The sequence below is a fragment of the Leopardus geoffroyi genome, chromosome E3, assembly GCF_018350155.1.
Source record: "Leopardus geoffroyi isolate Oge1 chromosome E3, O.geoffroyi_Oge1_pat1.0, whole genome shotgun sequence".
Taxonomy (NCBI): Eukaryota; Metazoa; Chordata; class Mammalia; order Carnivora; family Felidae; genus Leopardus; species Leopardus geoffroyi.
The window spans coordinates 24,484,755-24,505,483 of NC_059340.1; the positions used below are offsets into that span (position 1 = coordinate 24,484,755).

General features: G+C 50.4%; 1 protein-coding gene across 1 annotated transcript in view; it reads right to left on the reverse strand.

Moving 5' to 3' along the window:
• Positions 1 to 4,198: 4,198 nt before the first annotated feature.
• VWA3A (von Willebrand factor A domain containing 3A) overlaps positions 4,199 to 20,729 on the reverse strand; it is a 71,830-nt gene continuing 55,299 nt past the window's right edge. The window contains 14 exon segments of the mRNA XM_045461204.1: positions 4,199 to 4,932; positions 5,250 to 5,315; positions 5,507 to 5,604; positions 7,162 to 7,285; positions 8,288 to 8,439; positions 8,875 to 9,019; positions 10,044 to 10,188; positions 13,018 to 13,126; positions 14,539 to 14,676; positions 15,529 to 15,626; positions 16,158 to 16,268; positions 17,190 to 17,280; positions 18,817 to 18,969; positions 20,047 to 20,117. Of these exon segments, the coding sequence (XP_045317160.1) occupies positions 5,264 to 5,315; positions 5,507 to 5,604; positions 7,162 to 7,285; positions 8,288 to 8,439; positions 8,875 to 9,019; positions 10,044 to 10,188; positions 13,018 to 13,126; positions 14,539 to 14,676; positions 15,529 to 15,626; positions 16,158 to 16,268; positions 17,190 to 17,280; positions 18,817 to 18,969; positions 20,047 to 20,117 (1,487 nt within the window). The 3' untranslated portion in view covers positions 4,199 to 4,932; positions 5,250 to 5,263.

Here is a 20,729-nt window from a genome sequence, read left to right on the forward strand (position 1 = left end):
GGTCCCCAGCTGTCCCCACCCGCACCCCTACCCCCCAGCTCCCGCCAGCGCCCGGCTGCGCTCACCCGGCTGGGCTCCCGCGGCGCTACGTGCTCCCGGCGCTGAGCCCACCTTCTCCGCGTGAGGCCCGGGCGCTGCTGGGCGGGCGCCTCCTGGGGCGGGGCGGGGCTGGGCTCCGGGACCCGCCCCGCGCCCCGCCTCCCACCCCGCCCACACGCGGCGTGGGAACACCCCCGTTTCTCTGGAGCCCGGTGCAGGCTCTCACAGAGGGGAAACTGAGGCCCGCCGAACAGGGATGGAGTGAAGTGGGCTTAGCTGCTGGTCGGGAAAGGACGCAAAGGCCCTGCGTGCTGGCCTGTCCTGCCGCAAAGTGGTCCTGGAATCCCAAGAAACAGTGTTTCTTCCTTCACCCCCTTACCCATCCATCCGCTCCCCAACACGTTCCTCTCTGTGCAGGATGCCTCCTGCCTTCCCTGTCTTCTTCCTCGTCCACCTGTTCATCATCTCACCTGTTCTTCATCCACCTCGTTGTCTCTTCATCCATCTTCCCACACAATTTTGTTTTTACTATTTTTGTCCCCTCATCTAGTCATCTTATCCATCCATCCATCCGTCCGTCCGTCCGTCATTCCATCCTTCCACCTTATCCATCCAGCCTTCCATCCATCTAATTCATTCCATGTATCTTTCTTGCCTCCTGTCCACCCATCTCTTTCCCCTTCCTTCCTTGCATTCTTCCACCCATTTCTGGGTTCATCTGTTCTTGGGGGGGGGTCATTCCACATTTAGGGGTGCTTCTTCAGTGCTGGTCCTTCCCTTCCGCTGAGGACCAGCTGGATCACACCATCCCTGGAAAACCCCTTTGCAAGGCGCAGTGACAGAGGGGAAGGCATGTGCCCGGCAGCTGGTGCTTCTGAGGGCCGACTCTGAGCCCCAAATGCCACCGACACCTGGTTACTTTGGTCTGAAGAGGCTACTGGGAAGTCTTCGCCCGTCAGAGCCTCCTCCGTGGGCATAGGTGGGTGTGGGAAAGAGAAAAGAAAATCTTAGGCAGAACATGCCAGGTGCCAGGTAGTAAGGTATCTTGCTTAATCCTCGCAACTCTGTTTTGGCCCAATTTTAGAGTCAGGGGAACAGGTTCAGAGAGATGAAAAGAGGCTTCAAAGCCTGGCGGGAGAAGGCCATGGAGTCAGCCCTGGCGTTAAATCTTGGCTTTGCCACTTTCTTGCTACGTGTCTTTGGGCAGCTACAAGGCTCAGTTTCCTCATCCACAAACTGGAAATTGTGTGTGCTGTACGGCTGTGACGTTGTCGGGCTTGGGGCACACAAGGTATATGCCAACAGTATGGTGCCTGCCCAGTCAGGGCTCAACCAGCGGTAGGGGTTATCATTATATGAGAGGTTGGGGTTCACACCCGGGTCCTGTGCTTCACCACTTCCCCAACCACATCCAAACTGTGTACATCATTCCGTTTACCAAAACCAGCCTGTCCTCTCCCACCCGCAGGGCCACAGGACTCCTATCCCCAGGTCCGGCTGGCGGCTGTTGTCCTGATAACAGCATAGTTTACGATACAATAGTTATGAGTTGAATTGTATACCTCCTTGGCCCCTCAAATCCACATGTTGAAGTCCTAACCACCCAGTACCTCAGAGTGTGGCCTTGGAAATAGAGTCATCTCATATGTAATTAAAGATAAGTAATATAGAGTAGGGCCTGGTCCATTATGACCGGTGTCCTCATGAAAGCCGGAAATTTGGACACACACATGCACACAGGCAGAGCATCATGTGAAGTTTGGAGTTCTGCCGGTCCTTTAAACTCGGACTTGCAGCCTCCTGAACTGGAAACAATACATTCCTGTTGTTTCAGCCACTCAGTTTGTGGTACTTTGTTACAGTAACACTAGCAAAGTGATAGAAACACCACAGGCCATTTTCTCTGTTTGTAGAGATGAGTGAAACGGCAGCTATCCGAGAGAGTGACCAGACTGAGATCCATTGGGGCAGGGGTTATGGTCACTGCTGCCTCCCTGAGCCCAGCACTGAGCCTGGCCAAAGCCTGGGCTTGTCAAGCCTTAGTGAACTGTGGGGTTTTTTTGGAAACACCTTGAATTTTACAACTTTGCCTAGATGAAGATATAGAATATTTCCAGCACTTCAAACGTCCCCAGTATGACTCTCACAGTCACTATTCTGACTTTCGTTGCCAACAAGAGTTTTGCTTGTTCCTGGACTTCATATAAATAGAATTACTATGTATTTTTCTTTTGCCTGACACTGATCATGAGATGGATGTATATTGTTGAAAGCAGTTATAGCTCATTATCTAATTATTTATATTATTTATTTATTTGTTTATTTATTTATATTTTTAGAGAAAGGAAGGGGGAAAGGGCAGAGGGAGAGGGAGATACAGAATCTTAAGCAGGCTCCACACCCAGCAAGAGCCCAAAGTGGGGCTTGATCACATGACCATGAAGTCATGACCTGAGCAGCAATGAAGAGTCAGGCACTTAACCTACTGAGCTATTTAAAACACTTTTTTGGGGGTGCCTGGGTGGCTCAGTCGGTTAAGCAGTCGACTTCGGCTCAGGTCATGATTTCACGGTCTGTGAGTTCAAGCCCTGCGTCTGACAGCTCAGAGCCTGGAGCCTGCTTTGGATTCTGTGTCTCCCCCGTTTGCTCTCTGTCTTTCAAAAATGAATAAATGTTAAAAAAACAAAACCCTTTTTTTAATGTTTATTTTTGAGACAGAAAGAGAGAAAGAGCACAAATGGGGAAGGAGCAGAGGGAAAGGGAGACAAAGAATCCAAAGCAGGCTCCTGCTCTGAGCTGTCAGCACAGGGCGGGATGTGGAGGAGACCCCTGAGCTGAAGTGGAAGTCAGACACTTACGCGACTGAGCCACCCAGGGGCCCCTACTGAACTATTTTTGAAATGGATGTGTAGAAATGTACACTGTACATATGTACAAATGTATCATAAATGTATCAAACTGTACAAATGTACAAATGTGTCACAATTTATTTGTCCATTCTAGCATTGGTAGGACATTTAGGTAGTTTCCAATTTGGGGCTCTTATGAATAGAGTTGTTGTGAAGACATCCTTGTGTATGTCTTTTATGGAATGTATACACCTGTTTCTCTTGGAGCAGAATTGCTAGGTCGGCAATCCACTGGGGGGATCCCCATCCCAGCAATGCCGGAGAGTTCTAGCTGCTCTGTATCTTGATACTGTCAGTCTTTTTACTTTTTGCCATTCTGGTGGGCATGCGGTGGTATATCATTAAGGGTTTTTGTTTTTTAAGCTTGTTTATTATGAGATAGCATGAGCAGGGGATGGGCAGATAGAGAAGGAGAGAGACAGAAAATCTCAAGCAGGCTCCACACTGTCAGCAGAGTCTGATGCAGTGCTCGAACCCACAAACTATGAGATCATCACCTGAGCCAAAATCAAGAGCTGGATGTTCAACCAACTGAGCCACCCAGGCGCCCCTCTCGTTGTGGTTTTAATCTGCATGTCACTGATGGGTAAGCCTGTTGAGCACCTTTTCATATACCTATTGTCTATTTGCACCTGTTTGAGTGTGTTGTCCATTTCAAAACATTAGGATGTTTCTCTGTTTCTTATTGATTTGGAATTCTTCATATATTCTGCATGAGTCTGTTTAAAAAAGTTTTATGGGGGCGCCTGGGTGGTGCAGTTGGTTAAGTGTCCGACTTCAGCCAGGTCACGATCTCGCGGTCCGTGAGTTCGAGCCCCGCGTCGGGCTCTGGGCTGATGGCTCAGAGCCTGGAGCCTGCTTCCGATTCTGTGTCTCCCTCTCTCTCTGCCCCTCCCCCGTTCATGCTCTGTCTCTCTCTGTCTCAAAAATGAATAAAACATTAAAAAAAAAAGTTTTATGTATTTTTGAGAGAGAGAGAGAGAGAGAGAGAGAGAGTGCATGCACCCATGTGGGGGAGGGGGACCCCGCCGATAGAGACGGGGACCAGAAGCCGGCTCTATGCACTGACAGCAGCAACCTCAACCTGGGGCTCCAACTCATGAACCATGAAATCATGACCTAAGCCGAAGTCGGACGCTCAACTGACTGAGCTACCAGGTGCCGTGCATATGAGTCTTTTACTAGCATTTTATATCACCAAAAATTTACACACACACACAGACAAACAAATCATCACTTCAGCTTAAAAGTCATTTTGATTCTATTTAATTAAATAAAAGCAATTTTTTCTCATCTCAGGAAATCACTCCAGACCACATAATACATGAGACAGTCATTTCATATGTACACAGCAGGGCCGGGCCCAGTGGACCCAACCCAATTTTCACCCGCTTGAGCAGGGCAGACCTTAATTCAGTTTGGTTGAACAGGTAGGGGGCAGGTGGTAAGGCTCACTGGTTTTTGCTCCCAAGATGGGCTGATGGTGAATCTGCATCACGTCCCCGGACCAGGGTGGTGGGAAGCAGAGGGTGAGGGGACCAGGGCAGAAATAACATGCTCTGGCTGGTTTCCAGAGCTGGACTCCCACAGCTAAGCTGGATGCTCAGTTTACTACATCTGCCCCTGTGGCAGGTTCTGGGGACCTAGGACACCAGCCTCATCCTGGGGGAGCTCACAGCCAAGAAAAAGAGTTGGCAAAGGGAGTAAGGAAGCATGGTATGGAGTGCTAGGCATCATAAATGCTAAGTGTCACTGCCGTGAAAACAGATGTTTGGTCCGGATGCAGTGGGAGGAAGGCTGGAGTCTCCCAGCTCTTGATGGGTCCCAGGGACATCTTCACAGTGGAGCTGATGCCATATGAGTTGTGCCTTGATGGATGAGCAGGAGTCACCAGGCAGAGGGTGGTAAGAAGGGCGTTTCCAGGCAGGGCTTGGTGCAAGGCTTCCTAGCAAGTGATAATTTTGTGGCTGGAGTGTAGGGTGTGCTGGGGGACAGGGCAGGAACATTAGAGTGGACCTGAGATGTCAGAGCCTCCCCTCCCTCAGCTTCCAGAGAGCCCCGGTGCCTGGGATCATGTTTCCTGGGGATGAACTCTGGGTTATAGCTTTCTAGGATACCTCACCCTCAGGGCCAGTGTGTGCTGAGCGAGTGATTATTTGTAAGACGGCCTTTCAGTTTAGAGGAATCATTATTTCCAATCCCTCCCTCCCTCCCCATAGTTACTACTACCCATGACACTGAGCATGCTGCCTCGTCCTTGGTGGATACTTACGAGACAGAGAGCTCATCACCTCCTCTTACCTGAGAACCCTTCTCTAGAAAAGAGTGACATTTGGTTCTGTGTTGTTTTTCTTCTGGTGTTGAGACCTAGTGGACAGGAGATGAAGCGAGGAGGTCCCCCTGACGCCCAGATTTCTGGGCCTGGTGGGGAGAAGCAGGCAGGAGCTCTTGCAGGGAGGCTGTGCCATCACCAGGGTGGGCCCAAGTCTTGATGAGGCCCAGGGTCTGGGTGGGCTAGAGCCACGAGGCAGGTGTGAGGGGCTGCTCGAAGGGCATACCTGAAGGATTGGGCCTTCCGGAGGAAACTTCTGGCCTTGGTGATCTCCTGGGCCAATCTTCTCAAATCATCTCCTTCAAATAGTGGCAATTCGGGGTCCTTGGAAAGGGGAAATGAGTGTGAAATTAGATGCATTCAATGACTGGGTGCAACCCGAAAATCCAAAATCTCAGGGGAAAAAAAAAAATAGAGCTAATCAAATGCAGCCTCCCACCCAGTGCAGGCAATCTGTGGGCCTCGGTTTGCATACCTCCAGAGGCAAGGAGCTCACCACCTGCCAAGGTAGCTACTTTGCAAGTGGAACACTTTGAGGTAAGGTGTCTGAGAGTCAGCGGAGTGGGTAGTGGCGAACCAAGGTGCTCACTGGACTTCACGGCAGTCGGCGCCTCTCTTCTCAGTAGAACAGAAGTGGAACATGCTCCTTATCTCACTGTTACCCAGTGAGATCTATTCTGCCCTTTCCCTATTGCTTCTAGTAAAACAGCTGCACAGGCAGCTTTTCTCTTGTGTCAGCCAGTGGAATTCCAGAGGCTAGAGTTAGAGACACAAGTGCTCACGATCAGCAAGAGAATGTACGAAAGGAGGAGGCTCCCTCTGCCCTTCGCAGCAGGAGAGGAATGATCCCATTCTGCATCTGGAGGCTATTCATAGAACCTGATTTTTTGTGGCATCAAACTGAGGACTTTTGCAACACTGTCAAGTTTGTTTTCCTGGGTTATAAGGACGGGTGAATATTTGTTACTGTCACTTGTTCTGTTCTCTGAACTATTTGTAGTATTTATCCCTAGAAGACGTATTTGAACGAAGGAGTCCTGCAAAGCACTTGACCTCACAAATTAGGCCATGTCCTGTGGCAGTCATCTTTAACCTCCAAAAAGAGGTTCTGGAATTCTGGTTGGTTGTCTTATGTGATGATTTGTTGCCTTGAAAATGTTCTGAGAGCACCATGCTCCCAAAAGGTATAAACACGTGCCTAGCTTTTCAGTCAGACCAGGAGAGGATCTTTGGCATTCTCGTATCTGGCACGTGTGATAGAAACAGTGACTTTACCAGATTTATTACTTAGATCATTTGAATATCTGTGTTTCAATGAATTGAACACAGGGACACAGAAATAAGCAGGACTTATAGCAAAGAGGTTAAGAGCATGAGTGTCTGGGCTGACTTTACCATTTGCTAGGTCTTTAGGTGTATTTCTGTCCCTTACTGAGCCTATTTATTCATCCGTTTAATGGGTATAATAGTGGTTAAGGGGATTGAAAGGGGTAGTCTGTATAAAGCAATGGACCTGCACAAGTAAGTGCAATGAATGTGAACTGTTCTGTTAGTAAATAACACCTCCACGGGCACCTGGCTGGCTCTGTAGGCAAAGAATGCGACTCTTAATCTCAGGGGTGTGAGTTCAAGCCCCGTATTGGGTGGTTGGGTGTAGAGATTGATTGATTGATTGATTGACTAAATAAATAACACCTCCAAGCTCTGTTGCTTTCCCACTCCAAGGAGAGCCAGCCTCGAGGAAGAGCAGCAGGGAAACACAGCCCTTTCTAGCCAATACTTCGTATTCTCACAAGAGAAGCAGAGATCTTTTCAGGTAGGGGGGAATGACGTTATATCGAGACATCTGAACAGACCTCACTCAGTCGCTCCACAACCTACCCTTTCGTCCACGAAGCCCTTGGTCAGCAGGCCGTGGATTTTGAAGAGTGTGTCCTCATCAACAGGGCAGTGATAGCGGGCCCCCGTGAGGGAGGCTAGATTTCTCAGGAAGTCAACCGCTGCCCTAGTTCGGAGAACAGATGTTCTGAGGCCGGCCCACTGACTGGCCAGGCAAGTTCCCTCTGCACCCCTAGCCTGTGGGGAGCTTAAGGCCCTGGACCCTGAGGCCCTGTGCCACTGAGACCACGTTGGCATCACCAAGCCCACCCCCGTCAGTTTATGGGCGAGGCAGCTGCTGCACGAAGCAGATTCCCTGCTTCAGGGTCGCCAGCTAGTGGGAAAGCACACAGCCAGCACGTGTCCTTAATTGGACACGGAGCCAGTGCCTGCTACTACGTGTTGGGGCTGGCAGGGACACAAGCGTGGCCTTTATGAAGCTCGTGGTTTAGACAGATCAAATATGCACCAAAACGGGGCGCCTGGGGGGCTCAGTCGGTTAAGTGTCTGACTTTGGCTCAGGTCACGATCTCACCATTCTAAGTTTGAGCCCCGCTCAGAGCCTGGAGCCTGCTTCAGATTCTGTGTCTCCCTCTCTCTCTGTCCCTGCCCTGTTCACTCTCTCTCTGTCTCTCTCAAAAATAAACATTAAAAAAAAATTCACCAAAGTAATCACAGTTTCGCCAAAAACATTCAAGTCTTTTTCTGAAGGAGCAGAATCTCTCTTTTCCAACACATGTTCCTCTGCAGTGATCGTTTATAAAAAAAATAACCGTGGCAATGCTACGTTAAACGTTTTTCCCATCAATTTTCACAAATGTGCTCCGAGAAAGATCGGGAGGGCGAAGACCACACGTGACTGTGGGAATGGACGCAAATCCATTCTCATACTGGAGAAAGTCAGGACGGTGGTTGGTGCCTGAGAGGGGCAAGTTGGAGGTGGAGGGAGGGCTTTCACTCTGATGTAACGCCTGCCTGCACCCTCCTCATTTCTCACTCACAGAGTTGGGCCCCGGAGAGATTGGGGTCTAAAGTGAGTCCCTGGACTGGGCCAGCTGCTCCCATGTGTACCTCACACACGCAGCCGTGGGAAAGGCGTACAGCTCAGCCCCTGCTCCTTCTTGCCCACCTGCCTGAGCAGTTCAGGGAGATGGTGTGCAGTTTCAGATCTCTTTCCTCCTTGAGTCTTTGGACTTCATTCAGAATAAGGCTGCAGCTTGTATCTGGCTTCCCGTCGGTCAGGAGGTACAATCCTTCCACATCGTGAAAACTGAAGGCTTTCTGAAAGAGAGCGGGAGGGTGGTCTGGCTCAGGGCTAAGCACTAACCAGGAAGGGCAAAAACGAATTGCGTGCTGTCCCCAAGGGAAATAGTTCTGATTGGATCCCACTGACTTGTCCATTTAGAGTGAGACCCTCCCCTCCCCCCTTTCAGCTATCACAGACCAAGGAAGCTGCCAAGGTCTAGGAGAAAGCATGGCGCACTTCTGGGCTGGTTAACCCCAGCAAGTCACTTAACCTCTCAGAGCCTCTGTGCCTTCAACTCTAAAGTGAGAACGAGGATCACTTTCTCACCAGGTTGTCGGGACAATGAAATAAAGTAACACTTCGTAGATCTAAAAGGGCTCTTTGTAATTTGAAAGCATAATGCGGGATCGGTAGAAGGGGTGATGGTATTTCTGTTTTGCTACCGAGTCAGGCTCGGGGGCAGAACTTGCCAGTAATGCTTGCAAGACTGAGGTGCTCCCCTGAGCACGCAGGTGGGTCACCCACTGCATAGCCTCGTGACAGGCTGCATCTGTGGTCTCCACCAGAGTGTCCCTCCACAGCTGTAGGTCCTCCGCAAAGCTGAGCAGGTTAAACCTGGGGAGGGGAGTGGAAAAGGCAGGGGCAGAGAGAAGGTGAAAGAGATGGGTTAGAAGATGCCTGGGTGAAGTAACCTGTGTGAGGACCATGCAAGCCTATCAGTGTCAAGACCCTACATTGAGCCCCGGGGCCCCTCGGGGAGAATGAGGAGGAGGAGGTACACGCTGACGATTCTAGATGCAGATGAAATAGATCGGCACCCCACCTCTGCGCCACTTACAGCTCATGTGATCTCTGGCAAATTACTTAACCTCTCTAAGCCCTAATTTCCTTTTCTGAAAATTGGGGATAATAATGGAAATACCTCATTGGGGCACTGTGAGGATTGAATGAAATCATGCACATAAAGTGCTTGGCACACAGCAAGTGCTCAATAAATGTTTACTGTTATTAAGGCAAGGATGAGTCCCAGTCTAGGACCAGTCTCCTACTGTCTCCCAGGGTCAATTTTTCTGGGTAGAGAAAACAACCCCAAACCCCAGTCTCTTAAAAAATCAAGTTGAGGGGCTCCTGGGTGGCTCAGTCGGTTGAGCGTCCCACTTCAGCTCAGGTCATGATCTCGCAGTCCGTGAGTTCGAGCCCCACGTCGGGCTCTGTGCTGACAGCCCAGAGCTTGGAGCCTGTTTCCGATTCTGTGTCTCCCTCTCTCTCTGACCCTCCCCTGTTCATGCTCTGTCTCTCTCTGTCTCAAAAATAAATAAATGTTAAAAAAGAAAATAAAAGAAAAAATAAAAAAAAACCAAGTTCAGCTGAAATCTACAATTGAAGGCCACCTGCTGGTTCCTTCGCTCTGTTTGCAATGGTCCCTGGGCCAGAGATGGATTTCTGAAGGCTGCTTTATTTCTGCAACAGGATGCAGTGTTACTGCTCAAATAAGCTACAGCTCCAGGCTTGTGAGCGGTGAGGAGGGAAGCCCAATGAACTTCCCCTTTGATCGTCTTGCCTCACAGCCACTCACCCCCTTCCCTCTCACCTGTTACAGCGCTTCCTGCCCCACACCCACTCGCCCCCTACCTCTCACCTGTCACAGTGCTTGCGCAGCTGTTCCCAAATCAGCAGAATCAGCTCCGTCTTCACCTGCTGCAGGTAGGGGCCCATGGATCCCGACGTGTCCACCAGGATGCACACTTTGCTCTCCAAAATGGTGCCAAATAATCGGCGGCTCCCTGCTCCGAGGGCGTGGGGGCAGAGGCAGGGAAGGAGTGAGGGGTCGCTCCTGCCACTGCTGGTTTTTCTCACGGCAGCTATCAAATACAAGGTCTACCAAATACACCTGTTGCCTCACTGGTCGACAATCAGATGTTAGCCCACTGGGAGATGGCCTTTGTGATGTTGTCGAGGGGTGAGGGGCGTCAGTTGTCCAAGGGCAGAGCCGGTCAGTGGCCTGGGCTTTGGGACATCACAGTTTCATCTGTGTCTTTGCCTGTGATCTGTGATCACCTGCACAAGTGGTTGTAACCACTCTGGCCTGAGTTTCCTCATCCCTACAGTTAAGCGCCTGGACTAAGTGGTGTTACGGTATTGTTTGGGGCTGGAAAAGATGTTATGGAGCACGGAGTCCGTCAGCTGGTCAACAGACATCAGCGGAGCCCGGCACTGTGCAAAGTGTGATGGAGAGAGGCTGCCTAGCCTCCTGGAGCTGAGAGTTGGGCAGGCATGACAGATGTTAAATCCATAGCTATGGTTCTCTGAGGGTCACGACAGAGCAGTAGTGGGAAGAATCTGAGTTCGGTGGGTGAGCTACCACTGCAGGATGGGCAGCTAGCGGAGGAAAGAGGTGAAGGTGTGGAAGGAACAGCCTGGGCAAGCCTGGGCCAGAGGAGAGGAGCATGGCATGCTCAAGGACAGAGAGAAAGACTGTGGAAGGAATCAGGAGGACTGGGATGGAGACCCTTGCCAGGGTCACACAGACTGGCAGTGACCACTGAGAAACCCATGTCCTCCAACCCACACTTTAGTCAGACAACCACTAACCCTAGCCTTTAGTTTCACGAGGCTAAATACAGAAGTGACCCCGGGGAAAGCCGAAGAACAGAAGACAACGCATCCAGCGTTCTTGAATCACGCCTCAGCGACCTTCCTGGAGGCAGTCGTAGAAAAAAATGGAAAAACTGCCACAGAAAAGATCGGCTGCTTTCCAGGAAAAGATGGACTGAGCTGGCTGGACCCACAGGCCAGGAACCTTCCAGGACTCATCTGGGGTGTTCCCTGGCAGTGCTCATGTCCACATGACAAGAGAGGGGTCATCCTGAGGCATGGGCGACGTTCCATGAAGATGGCCAGCCAGCCAGTTGAGTCGAGGAAACTCCAACTGCAAACGGCTGGCCCATCCGTCTTAGGAACCAGATGGTGGAAACAGTGCGAGCCACCAAGCCCGTCGTTTTGACCTCCTGCATCTCTCTGACTCTGCCCACTCCGTCCATCTCTACCATCCCCACCTCTTCCAGCTAGCCCAGTCTTTCACCCGGGCTACTACGAGCTCTATCCCCTCAACAATTTGTATTCCATGCAGAACCAGGGCGATTATTGCCAATGCTAACTTGATCATTTCCCCCTTATTTAAAACATTTAGTGGCTTCGATTGCTCTTAGGATAAAGGACAAAGACTGGGCATGGCCTCATCTCTCTGGGATGGTCTCATTCTTACTCTCCCTCGTCCTCAGCCACACAGGCTTCCTTTTAGTCCTTATACTCAGCACCGACCCCCCCCCCCCCCCCCCCCCCCCCCAGCACCTCAGACATGCCTGTCTTTTCTCTCTTTGCCCAGGTAACATCTATTCACTCTTCAGATCTTGGCTCCTCAGGGAAGCCTCCTGTGATTTTCCTATCCAGGCCCGCTGCCCCTCTTAGAGGCTCTCACTGCCCATGCCTATCTCCTCCCTACACACGTCACCGTTGTGACATTAGACTTGTCTGTGGGACTCTTTGGTTAACGTCTGTCTCCTAGACCATATGCTCCACGAGCTCAGGGACCATGTTGGGTGTTGCCTTCCACCATCTCCCCAGCACCTGGCGGGAGAGCAACACACATTTGTTGAATAATGAACGAGTGAATAAGTGAAGCAGCCCTGGGTTTGGAAGTGTTGGTGGTGTTTTGAAGTACTGGGTGGCACTGGGGTGGCAGCATTGCTGATCTTCACACCCTTCCCAGCAGCAAACGTGCATTGCGATTGGAGAGGGGCACACAACCTCTTTGCCCCCCGTGTCAGCCTCTGACACCACAACTACACGTGGCTCTGGCAGCGCCCTCCAGAGGCTTTGGAAAGCAGCAGTCATCACTATACCCCACTGCACATGGTCTGTTTTACCAGGTTCTACTGCAGAGGATTGGATCTAATGAATCTGTGTGGGACCCTGAGGAGCCCACATAGGGACCACTATAAAAGCCTCCCTCCCTCCTTCCTCCTGTTGTCCCAGGAACCCTCCAGGCCCCAAAGCCTAAACACTCTCCTGTCCAGCTCCTGCTATCTGCCTGGCCTCTTGAACTTGATGCTTCCGGCCGTCTCTTGATCTCCAGCCCACCCTCCTCTAGGGTGTGAGCCTGGCTCTCCTGGGCCAGCCCTGCTGTCCACCTGCCCTGGAGGGGCCTTGGTGCCCTCTGTAAAGAAGAACAGGGGATTCTTCTCTGTCAGGACTCCCTCTCATTTCTGCCTTTGTAGACAAGTTCTGTGGGGGTCAAATCAATGTTGAATTGAGCCTCTTGAGAGAAAGCCCCTCAGTCACATCCAGGAAGGCAAGGGGTGGGACATGGCCTTGCAGGGTGGGTCTGGACAGGCCTGGGTCCCTTCTGGTGCCCACCGGCCCATGCTCCACCTCCCTGTCATCCGGCACCTTGCCTGACCTTGGAATCCAGAAATCATGTTGTAGCTGGATGACCTTCCTGGCCTCATCCCTGACCTGTGCACCTGGTCTGGGAAGGACTGACCCTCATCCCTGGGTTGACCTTGCACTTCTCCTCATGCCCCTCCACCCTCCAGGACAGCAGGCAGGCTCACCAGACAGCAGCCACTGCAGCCTCTGGACATAGCGCCTCATCACCTTCTCCAGACATGTGATGTATGCTTCCATTTCCCTGGGCGTCCACTGGATATGTCTCACTACCCCCTGGATTAAGACAAGCCAAGGCAAACTTTGCCCCATCAGCTTTCTTCATATCCCCATCATCTCCTTAAATAGTTTAGTTGGTTGTGGTTAATAATTTCCAAAAACCTCTATTAGGCATATATATATTTGCTTAAAGGCTTTTTCTTTGACCAAACCACTAGATTTATGATTCTAGAAGGAGTAGGGGAATTGGGATGATGGTTTTGTGGCACATGCGGTCACTGAAATAATAAAAAACATAGCATCTCTAAATTTTAAATTAGAAAACACTTCATGGTAGGATGGGAAGTCCATAAATGTCAAACTAAAAGATGACCTTAGATGGAGAAGGGGACGGCATGATAAAACCCCCATAAAATCCTTCTGGTGAATAATTTTGCATTTGGTGGCTACTTTTGGCTTTCTAGTTTCCCCTAACATCAATAACATCACATAAAATGGCAAGGATAGAAAATGGGGTCTTCCAAAAACAAAAACAAAAACAAAAACAGCATGATTCATTTTTCATTTGTACTAAATTTACTTGTTCCAGTGTTTTAGCAATGAAAAAATTATCCCCAAACTAGAAACTAGAAAACACTCCCCCACCAGGGGAGGAGGGAACCCCCTGATGCTCCCCATCTTAACAGAATCATCAGCAATATTGGGGTACAGAGTTCTGCTGAGTTCTTCAGCCAGTACCCTATTCTCAGCAACTATTTTGTGTGTGTGTGGTTTTTTAAAATTTTTATTTTAGGGGCGCCTGGGTGGCTCAGTCGGTTAAGCCGCGGACTTCCGCTCAGGTCATGATTTCGCGGTTCGTGAGTTCAAGCCCCGCGTCGGGCTTTGTGCTGACAGCTCAGAGCCTGGAGCCTGTTTCGGATTCTGTGTCTCCCTCTCTCTGACCCTCCCCTGTTCATGCTCTGTCTCTGTTTCAAAAACAAGTAAACGTTAAAAAAAATTAAAAAGAAAAATAAAATAAAATTTTTATTTTAGAGACAGAGAGAGAAAGAGCAGGGGGAAGGAATAGAGGGAGAAGGAGAGAGAGAAAATCTTAAGCAGGCTCCATGAGGGGCTCAATCCCACGACTCTGGGATCATGACCTGAGCTGACCTGGGATCATGACCAGAGTCAAAATCAAGAATCAACCAATTGAACCATCCAGGCACCCCCCTCAGCAACTATTTCTAATTCTCACTCCATGGAGCCCTTCTAGCTCTGGAAGATGGTGTCAGGCACCCTAAGGAGTTGACTTTTCTTCCAACAGTATCTGCATCCCTATGTGCCAAGAACAGTCCCAATTTTGGATAGAAGCAGGAAGAGAAGCCATGTACATTCACATGGAGTTCTCACCAACACATTGTGCCATTTGAAGCTGATCACAGGCAGGAGGTGGGAGAAAGGAAACAATAGCAACAAAAACCATGACTTACATTGATCTCTATACTGGGCAGGATGTTGCAGTATTTGGCTGACGCCAGCCCCTGGGCTGACTTCTGATGAGTGCAGCTGGGACCAATGTATCTGGAGATTTCCATCCTCAGTTTTTTGAGCCCATAATTTGCTACCCACTTTAGAATAAAAGAAAGAACTATTATCTTGGGTAATGTAGGCTTAATTGAATGATGGTCTGACTCATCTATTAAAACGTTGTATTTGAAATCTGTCTCGTGTTTGCAGTGTGGGGTTTCTAGGTCTTCATGGAGCACCCAGGGCATGCAGATTCCTTCCCCTGCACTGGGGAGAGATGCACGAGAAATACCGGCAACAGGGAACCTGCTACTTTCTAGTCTGGTGGACGCTGTTGCTTTTCCAATAGCCATTTCAACTCTCTCCCACAAAATTTGAGTGGAAAGCCATGACTAGTCTGAAGTTCAGACTCTAAACCAATTAGGGTGATCTCTGTCTCCTTGTCACGGTGAGAGATACAAGAACGGGCAGGCTCGCGGCAATCAAGCATGGCTCCAGGATCGAGTCAGGCTCCAGTCAGAACCAAGCTCAGACTCTTACTGAATGGTTGTGGAAAGAGACTCTCATTGAATGTTTGTATCTTCAGGATATGAACAAGAAGGGGGATTTGTCCTGCCCGCAGCCAGAAGGTTCTGACACCACTAAGTGCTTTACCCAAAATATACTTCAATTAGTCATCAATCCTAGCAGATATACAACTGGATTCATTTTACAAACGGGGACACTGAGATTGGGTGTAGCTAAATGACTTGCCCAAGGTCACTCAGCTAGGAAGCAGCAGACCCAGGTTTCCAACACAGGTCTATTTAAACTCTTTTCCCATCTGCCATACTAAGCAGCCATTGTGAGCACATGCGTCTCCACGTCCAAGTATGTCCACCTACCTATGAGTGGAAGGTTGGCGGAAGGGATTATTGCTTGAGGGGTATGTGCAGGTTCCAAGAACTTAATACCTCTTGGCTTGAGCAAACTGCATCCTTCCTGGGCAACTGGATAGAAGAGCTAACCTTTCGTATTCCCCTTCCTTGAGGGTATTTCTTGTAGACCGAGCCTAGGAGAAACAGAGTGAGGTTACCTCGTGCACCTCTCTTCCCTCTCCCCTCCACTCCCCTCTTTGGCTTCCTTTTGCATTTAATTTCTCTGTCAATCAAATCAGCTGGAAAATTCCTTAGGCCAATTTGCTGAAGGGTAGAGGGAGGCTGTTAGGTGGATCAGGGGAAGTTTTGGGACCTCGCCTCTCTACACATCAGTGAATCGTTACTGGGGGACTTGTACCATTTTGCAGCAATCAATTGTAGGGGGGAGCGGGTAGGGACCCGAGGACACTCATCTCCACTCCCTCCCCAATTTCCCAATCAGCCTCAGAGCTGAGGACACTGCCTCTGATGGAGGATGAGCGGTGTCAAGAACTCGCACGCCCATTTCCCTGGACTGGGAGACCTGAGTGGTTTGAGGATACGCCTGCTCCGGAGACACTGCTGCCCGCGTCCTGGGACAGCTGGAGGGGTCTCCCTACCCATGGGCCTGCTGACCTTACAGTTGTTACAGGGCCATCCAGACATCTGTGTAACCTCCTGCTTACCCACGTTATTCCCCGTCTCCGTATAAAACAGTGAGAGAGATGTCTCTGCTTCTCTCCACTTGGTCTTCCTCCTCCATTCTGCGGTCCCTTCTTTCACTGGCTGGGCTGAAGCTGGAGGAAAATTGGCCTGTTGACTGGAGCAGCCTCGTGGGGTCATGCGGTGACGCTGTCCAGCTTGTCTGGAAGACTTGTCAATTTCAGCTATGCTCTGCCCTTGAAATAGGCCTCCAAGATGGCCTTGAGGTCCTCGGGGACTACCCCAAGTCTTCTGGCCTCACCTGCATTGGCAACAGCTAAAGCTGCCATTTACCAAGTACCGATGTGTGCCAGGCGTGGCACTAAGTGCTTTCCGTAACCCGTATCAGCTTATCCTCAACGTGCCCCAGTTTATAGTCAAGGTGAGTGGGGCCCAGGATCCGTAAGGGCACAGCAAAGAGTCTACCCAGGTCTTGCTGACTCCATAACTCTGCTCTGAACCATTCTGCTATGTCTTTGACATTAGAAATAAGATACACGGGGGCGCCTAGGTGGCTCAGTCAGTCAAGCATCCAACTCTTGATCTCGGCTCGCATCTTGATCTCACTGATCGTGAGTTCGAGCCCCACATCGGGCTCTGTGCTGGCAGCACAGAGCCTGCTTGGGATTCTCTCTCCCTCTCTTTCTGCCCCTACCCCTCCCTCCCTCCCTCCCTCTCTATAAACTTAAAAAAATTAATAAGATACATGGTCTTGCTTCTATGAGCTGAATACTTAAATAAAAATACTGAGGCCCTGTCATGACCAGCTGGCACTGGTCATTATCCTTATCCAGTCTTGGGCCTAAATTTCTTTATCAGTGAAATTGGGAACTAATAGATTACCTGTCACACAGGACTGATTATGGTAAGCTTTACTTGGGACAATCTTAGCAGAAGGGTGAGCACATGATAAGGACTCATGATCATCAGTCATTTTGGTTACCATTATAATTAATACATGTCTTGGCCATGCCCTCCACCCCCCTACCCACCAGCCTGAGCACGGTCACACTTACCTGGTGGGACGCCTGCTTTGCCACTAAGTGGCCGCCATGTCAGAGCTTCCAAGGGGGAGCTCTTCTTTCTGTCACGGTCATCTTTAAGGCTCTAGAAAACAGGCCGTCTTTCCTATCAGTGGCCTGTTCTCTGTAGCAGGCCCAGACCATGTATAGCTTACTCCCATCCCAGGGGCTGTGTTTCTGGAAGGTTCTGCCCACATGGGCACTGCCCTCATTCAAAGAACTCCACCGGGTTCCAGGAGCCAGCCTAGAGGCATCGCCTTCCCCTGCCTTCCCAAATTCTGGGATGAAACCCCAGTCTCAGCCTGTCCGTTAGGAAGCCATGCAGGGAGGGGCCTATGGGAGTCGATTCCTCTGACATGTTTGCCCCATCTCCTGCAGCAGATTCAGAGGCGACTGGGTTTTGAGGTGAAAAATTGTGTGCGTGCGTGTGTGTGTGTTTAATAACAGGGAGGGAGGGTATGCTAGCATACCCGTGGGATTTGCCAGAACTTGTTTCAGTTACCGCCCTTCTTCCTAGGACTGGGATTTTTGGGCCTCTAGCATGACAAGCAACCATTTGGGTAACTTCTGTGCCTTCTTGGGCATCTCAGTTTTAAGGGAGGAGTCCTTCATTACTGGGCACAAGTGCAATGTGGCAATGGCTGAACAGAGTTACCCAGGGCCTTGGACCAACCAGCTCACACCACTGGGTGAGCTGCTGTGAAAAAGGCCTGGCTGCTGCTACCTGGCCCTCATTCCAGGAGCCTCTTTGGAGGCCTTGGCACAACCCAAGCCTCTTCACTCTGAATCGGCTCGGAAAGCACCGAAGGCCCAAGACACAGCCCCTGCGACTCTGGGATTTCGTCCCAGAATTTGCATCTGGCTGGTTCCTGGAACCTGCTTGAATTCTTTGAATGAGGGCAGAACCTGTGTGGACAGAACCTCCTGGAAGTGCAGCCCCCGGGCTGAGAGTAGGAACACAAGATCCGGACTGGTCCCCTCATTCTGCAAATGCATTATGTTTGCAAGGATCTGTCCATCAGTGAAACACTGAAGAGCTCCAGGTATTTGCTGCTTCTGCTCACAAGCACTGTGGAGTCCGGAGTCATTCTGAGGTCCCTCTGATTTCTGCAGTGGGGTGGATATTTTAGGTAGGACAGGTTGGATCGGCTGTGACGGGGATAAGGCCCTAGCAGGCACAGGTCTACCCTCAGGGTCCTATCAGGCCCCTGCTAAGCCTTGGGCAGCAGTGGCTCCCATGGCAGCAGGAGCCCATTAGATACCCTTTGCCCAAACAGACCCTCCAGGATAAGCCCTCCTGCCTTACAGCCATCAGATGTAACAGTGGGTGCCAATTCCGTGGAGTCCTTAGTACCCGGCACAGGAATCAAGCTGAGATAGCCAGGCAGAGCCAAAGGTGGGTGGAGAGGAGGCCAGAGATGCCCCCAGAGCTGAGAAGCAGATCCCCCAGAAGAGGCGGAGCTGGAGGTACCCCAGGGACATTGACCACTGAGCACCCTGCCCCCACCCTGCTGGCCCTGGGGTCTGGGAGAGTGGCCTGGGTCATTTTAAGATCTAGGAAAGACCAGGAGACAAGGTGGCAACAAAATCCACGCTGTGTTATTAGGGAGGGGAGTCAAACCATTCTGGCCACCGAGGGAGCTGTGGGCTTGGAAGAATAGAGTTTCCTGGGCTGACTTCTTTGCTTGAACATCTTTGGTTTTTCTTTCAGGAGGGCTGAGCTTTCCACTTCTTTCCCAGACTGGTTCTTCAGTGAGGACACCAGTAAGGCACACTGCAATGGGGACTGGGCGGGTTAGCAGCACCCCAGCCACGGTGTGCCTCCAAGCAGGGGACAGACAGACAGAGTGCACATGCACAAAACACACACACACACACACACACACACACACACACACACACACAGCAGGAGAGACTGGGTCCATTGGCACCTCTGGGCTCCTGTTTCTGGGGCCATAAGCACTGTGGATCAAAACTATTAATTGTAAGTCCCATGTATGTAGGGTGTGGGATCCCTCAGGCACTGGGCTAGTTAATTCCCTGGGGGTCCCAAACCCTCGTGCCAAGAAAGCATGCCAACTATGCTTTTAGGGCAAGTGCTATTTAAAAAAAAAAATTTAATGTTTGTTTATTTTTCAGAGAGAGAGAGGTGGGGAGGGGAAGAGAGGGAGAGGCAGACACAGAATCTGAAGCAGGCTCCAGGCTCTGAGATGTCAGCATAGAGCCCAATGAAGGGCTTGAACTCACGAACCACAAGATCATGACCTGAGCCGATATCAAGAGTTGGACACTTAACTGACTGAGCCACCCAGGTGCCCCCCTTCCTTGCCATTTTTAACAAGTATCCAGTGCAATTTTTAATTTAATTTTTATTTTTATTAAAAATTTTTTATTAAAAAAATTTTTTTAATGTTTATTCACTTTTGAGAGACAGAGAAAGACAGAGCGCAAGCAGAGGAGGGGCAGAGAGGGAAAGAGACACAGGATCTAAAGCAAGCTCCAGGCTCTGAGCTATCAGCACAGAGCCCGACGCGGGGCTTAAACCCATGAACTGTGAGATCCTGACCTGAGCCCAAGTCGGACGCTTAACCTACTGAGCCAGCCAGGTGCCCCCTGTGCAATTTTTTTCAACACCAACCAGCACTGGCAGCTAGGAAGGGCTACAGAGGGATTCTACTCAGAGACCTCAGAAGGAGTATGGCTCTTCTACCACCTTAATCGCAGACTTCTAGCCTCTGAAACGGTGAGAGAATAAATGTCTATTGCTTTAAGCCGCCTAATTTGTGGTACTTTATATGGCAGCCGCAGGGCACAAATAGAGGACAGTCGTTTGCCCACACGTAAGGCATACCTTTTGGGAGTAGTTGAGAGCCTTTTCCATCTCAGACACGATGGCATTGATGTCATCGCTTTCGTAAATACCTGGAAGCAAGGCACATCGTGAGCATGGTGGAGGGGTGTAGATCATGGAGAGCGTCCATATCTCTTTACATGAGGGCTGTGTGGAGGTGACCTGAGCCCAAGGGGCAGGAAGGGGTCCTGATGGGCTGTGCTGACCAGGTCCCCCAACCCCCACCCCCACAGCCCCACCCAGTGGTGAAGGGGATGGGCAGGTACATTGAAGTTACCAGTAGTGGGGCCGGCCCCGGGACCCAGTGGCTTGCACCCAGCTGACTGCCTTCACCCAGAGGAAGGATGGGTTAGGGGTGATGGTCCCGCTATTCCAGTGAATAAGAAGACCCACCTTGGGATTAAACTATCTAGTGTCTGTAGTGAATATTGGTGACTTATTTGAGAGGGACTGGAACGTAATGACTAAGAAGACAGACTCTGAAGTTGGCCTGCCTGGGTTCAAGTCCTGGTTCCACCACTTACTAACCACGTGCTTTTGGATTCTGTCTCAGCTTTCCCATCTGTAAAATGGGGATAACCTACTTCAGAGGATCATTGTGAGGAATCAATACTAATACATGCAAAATGCTTGGAACTGTGTCTGGCATATGATAACTATTCTAGAAGTGTGTCCTGTTATTA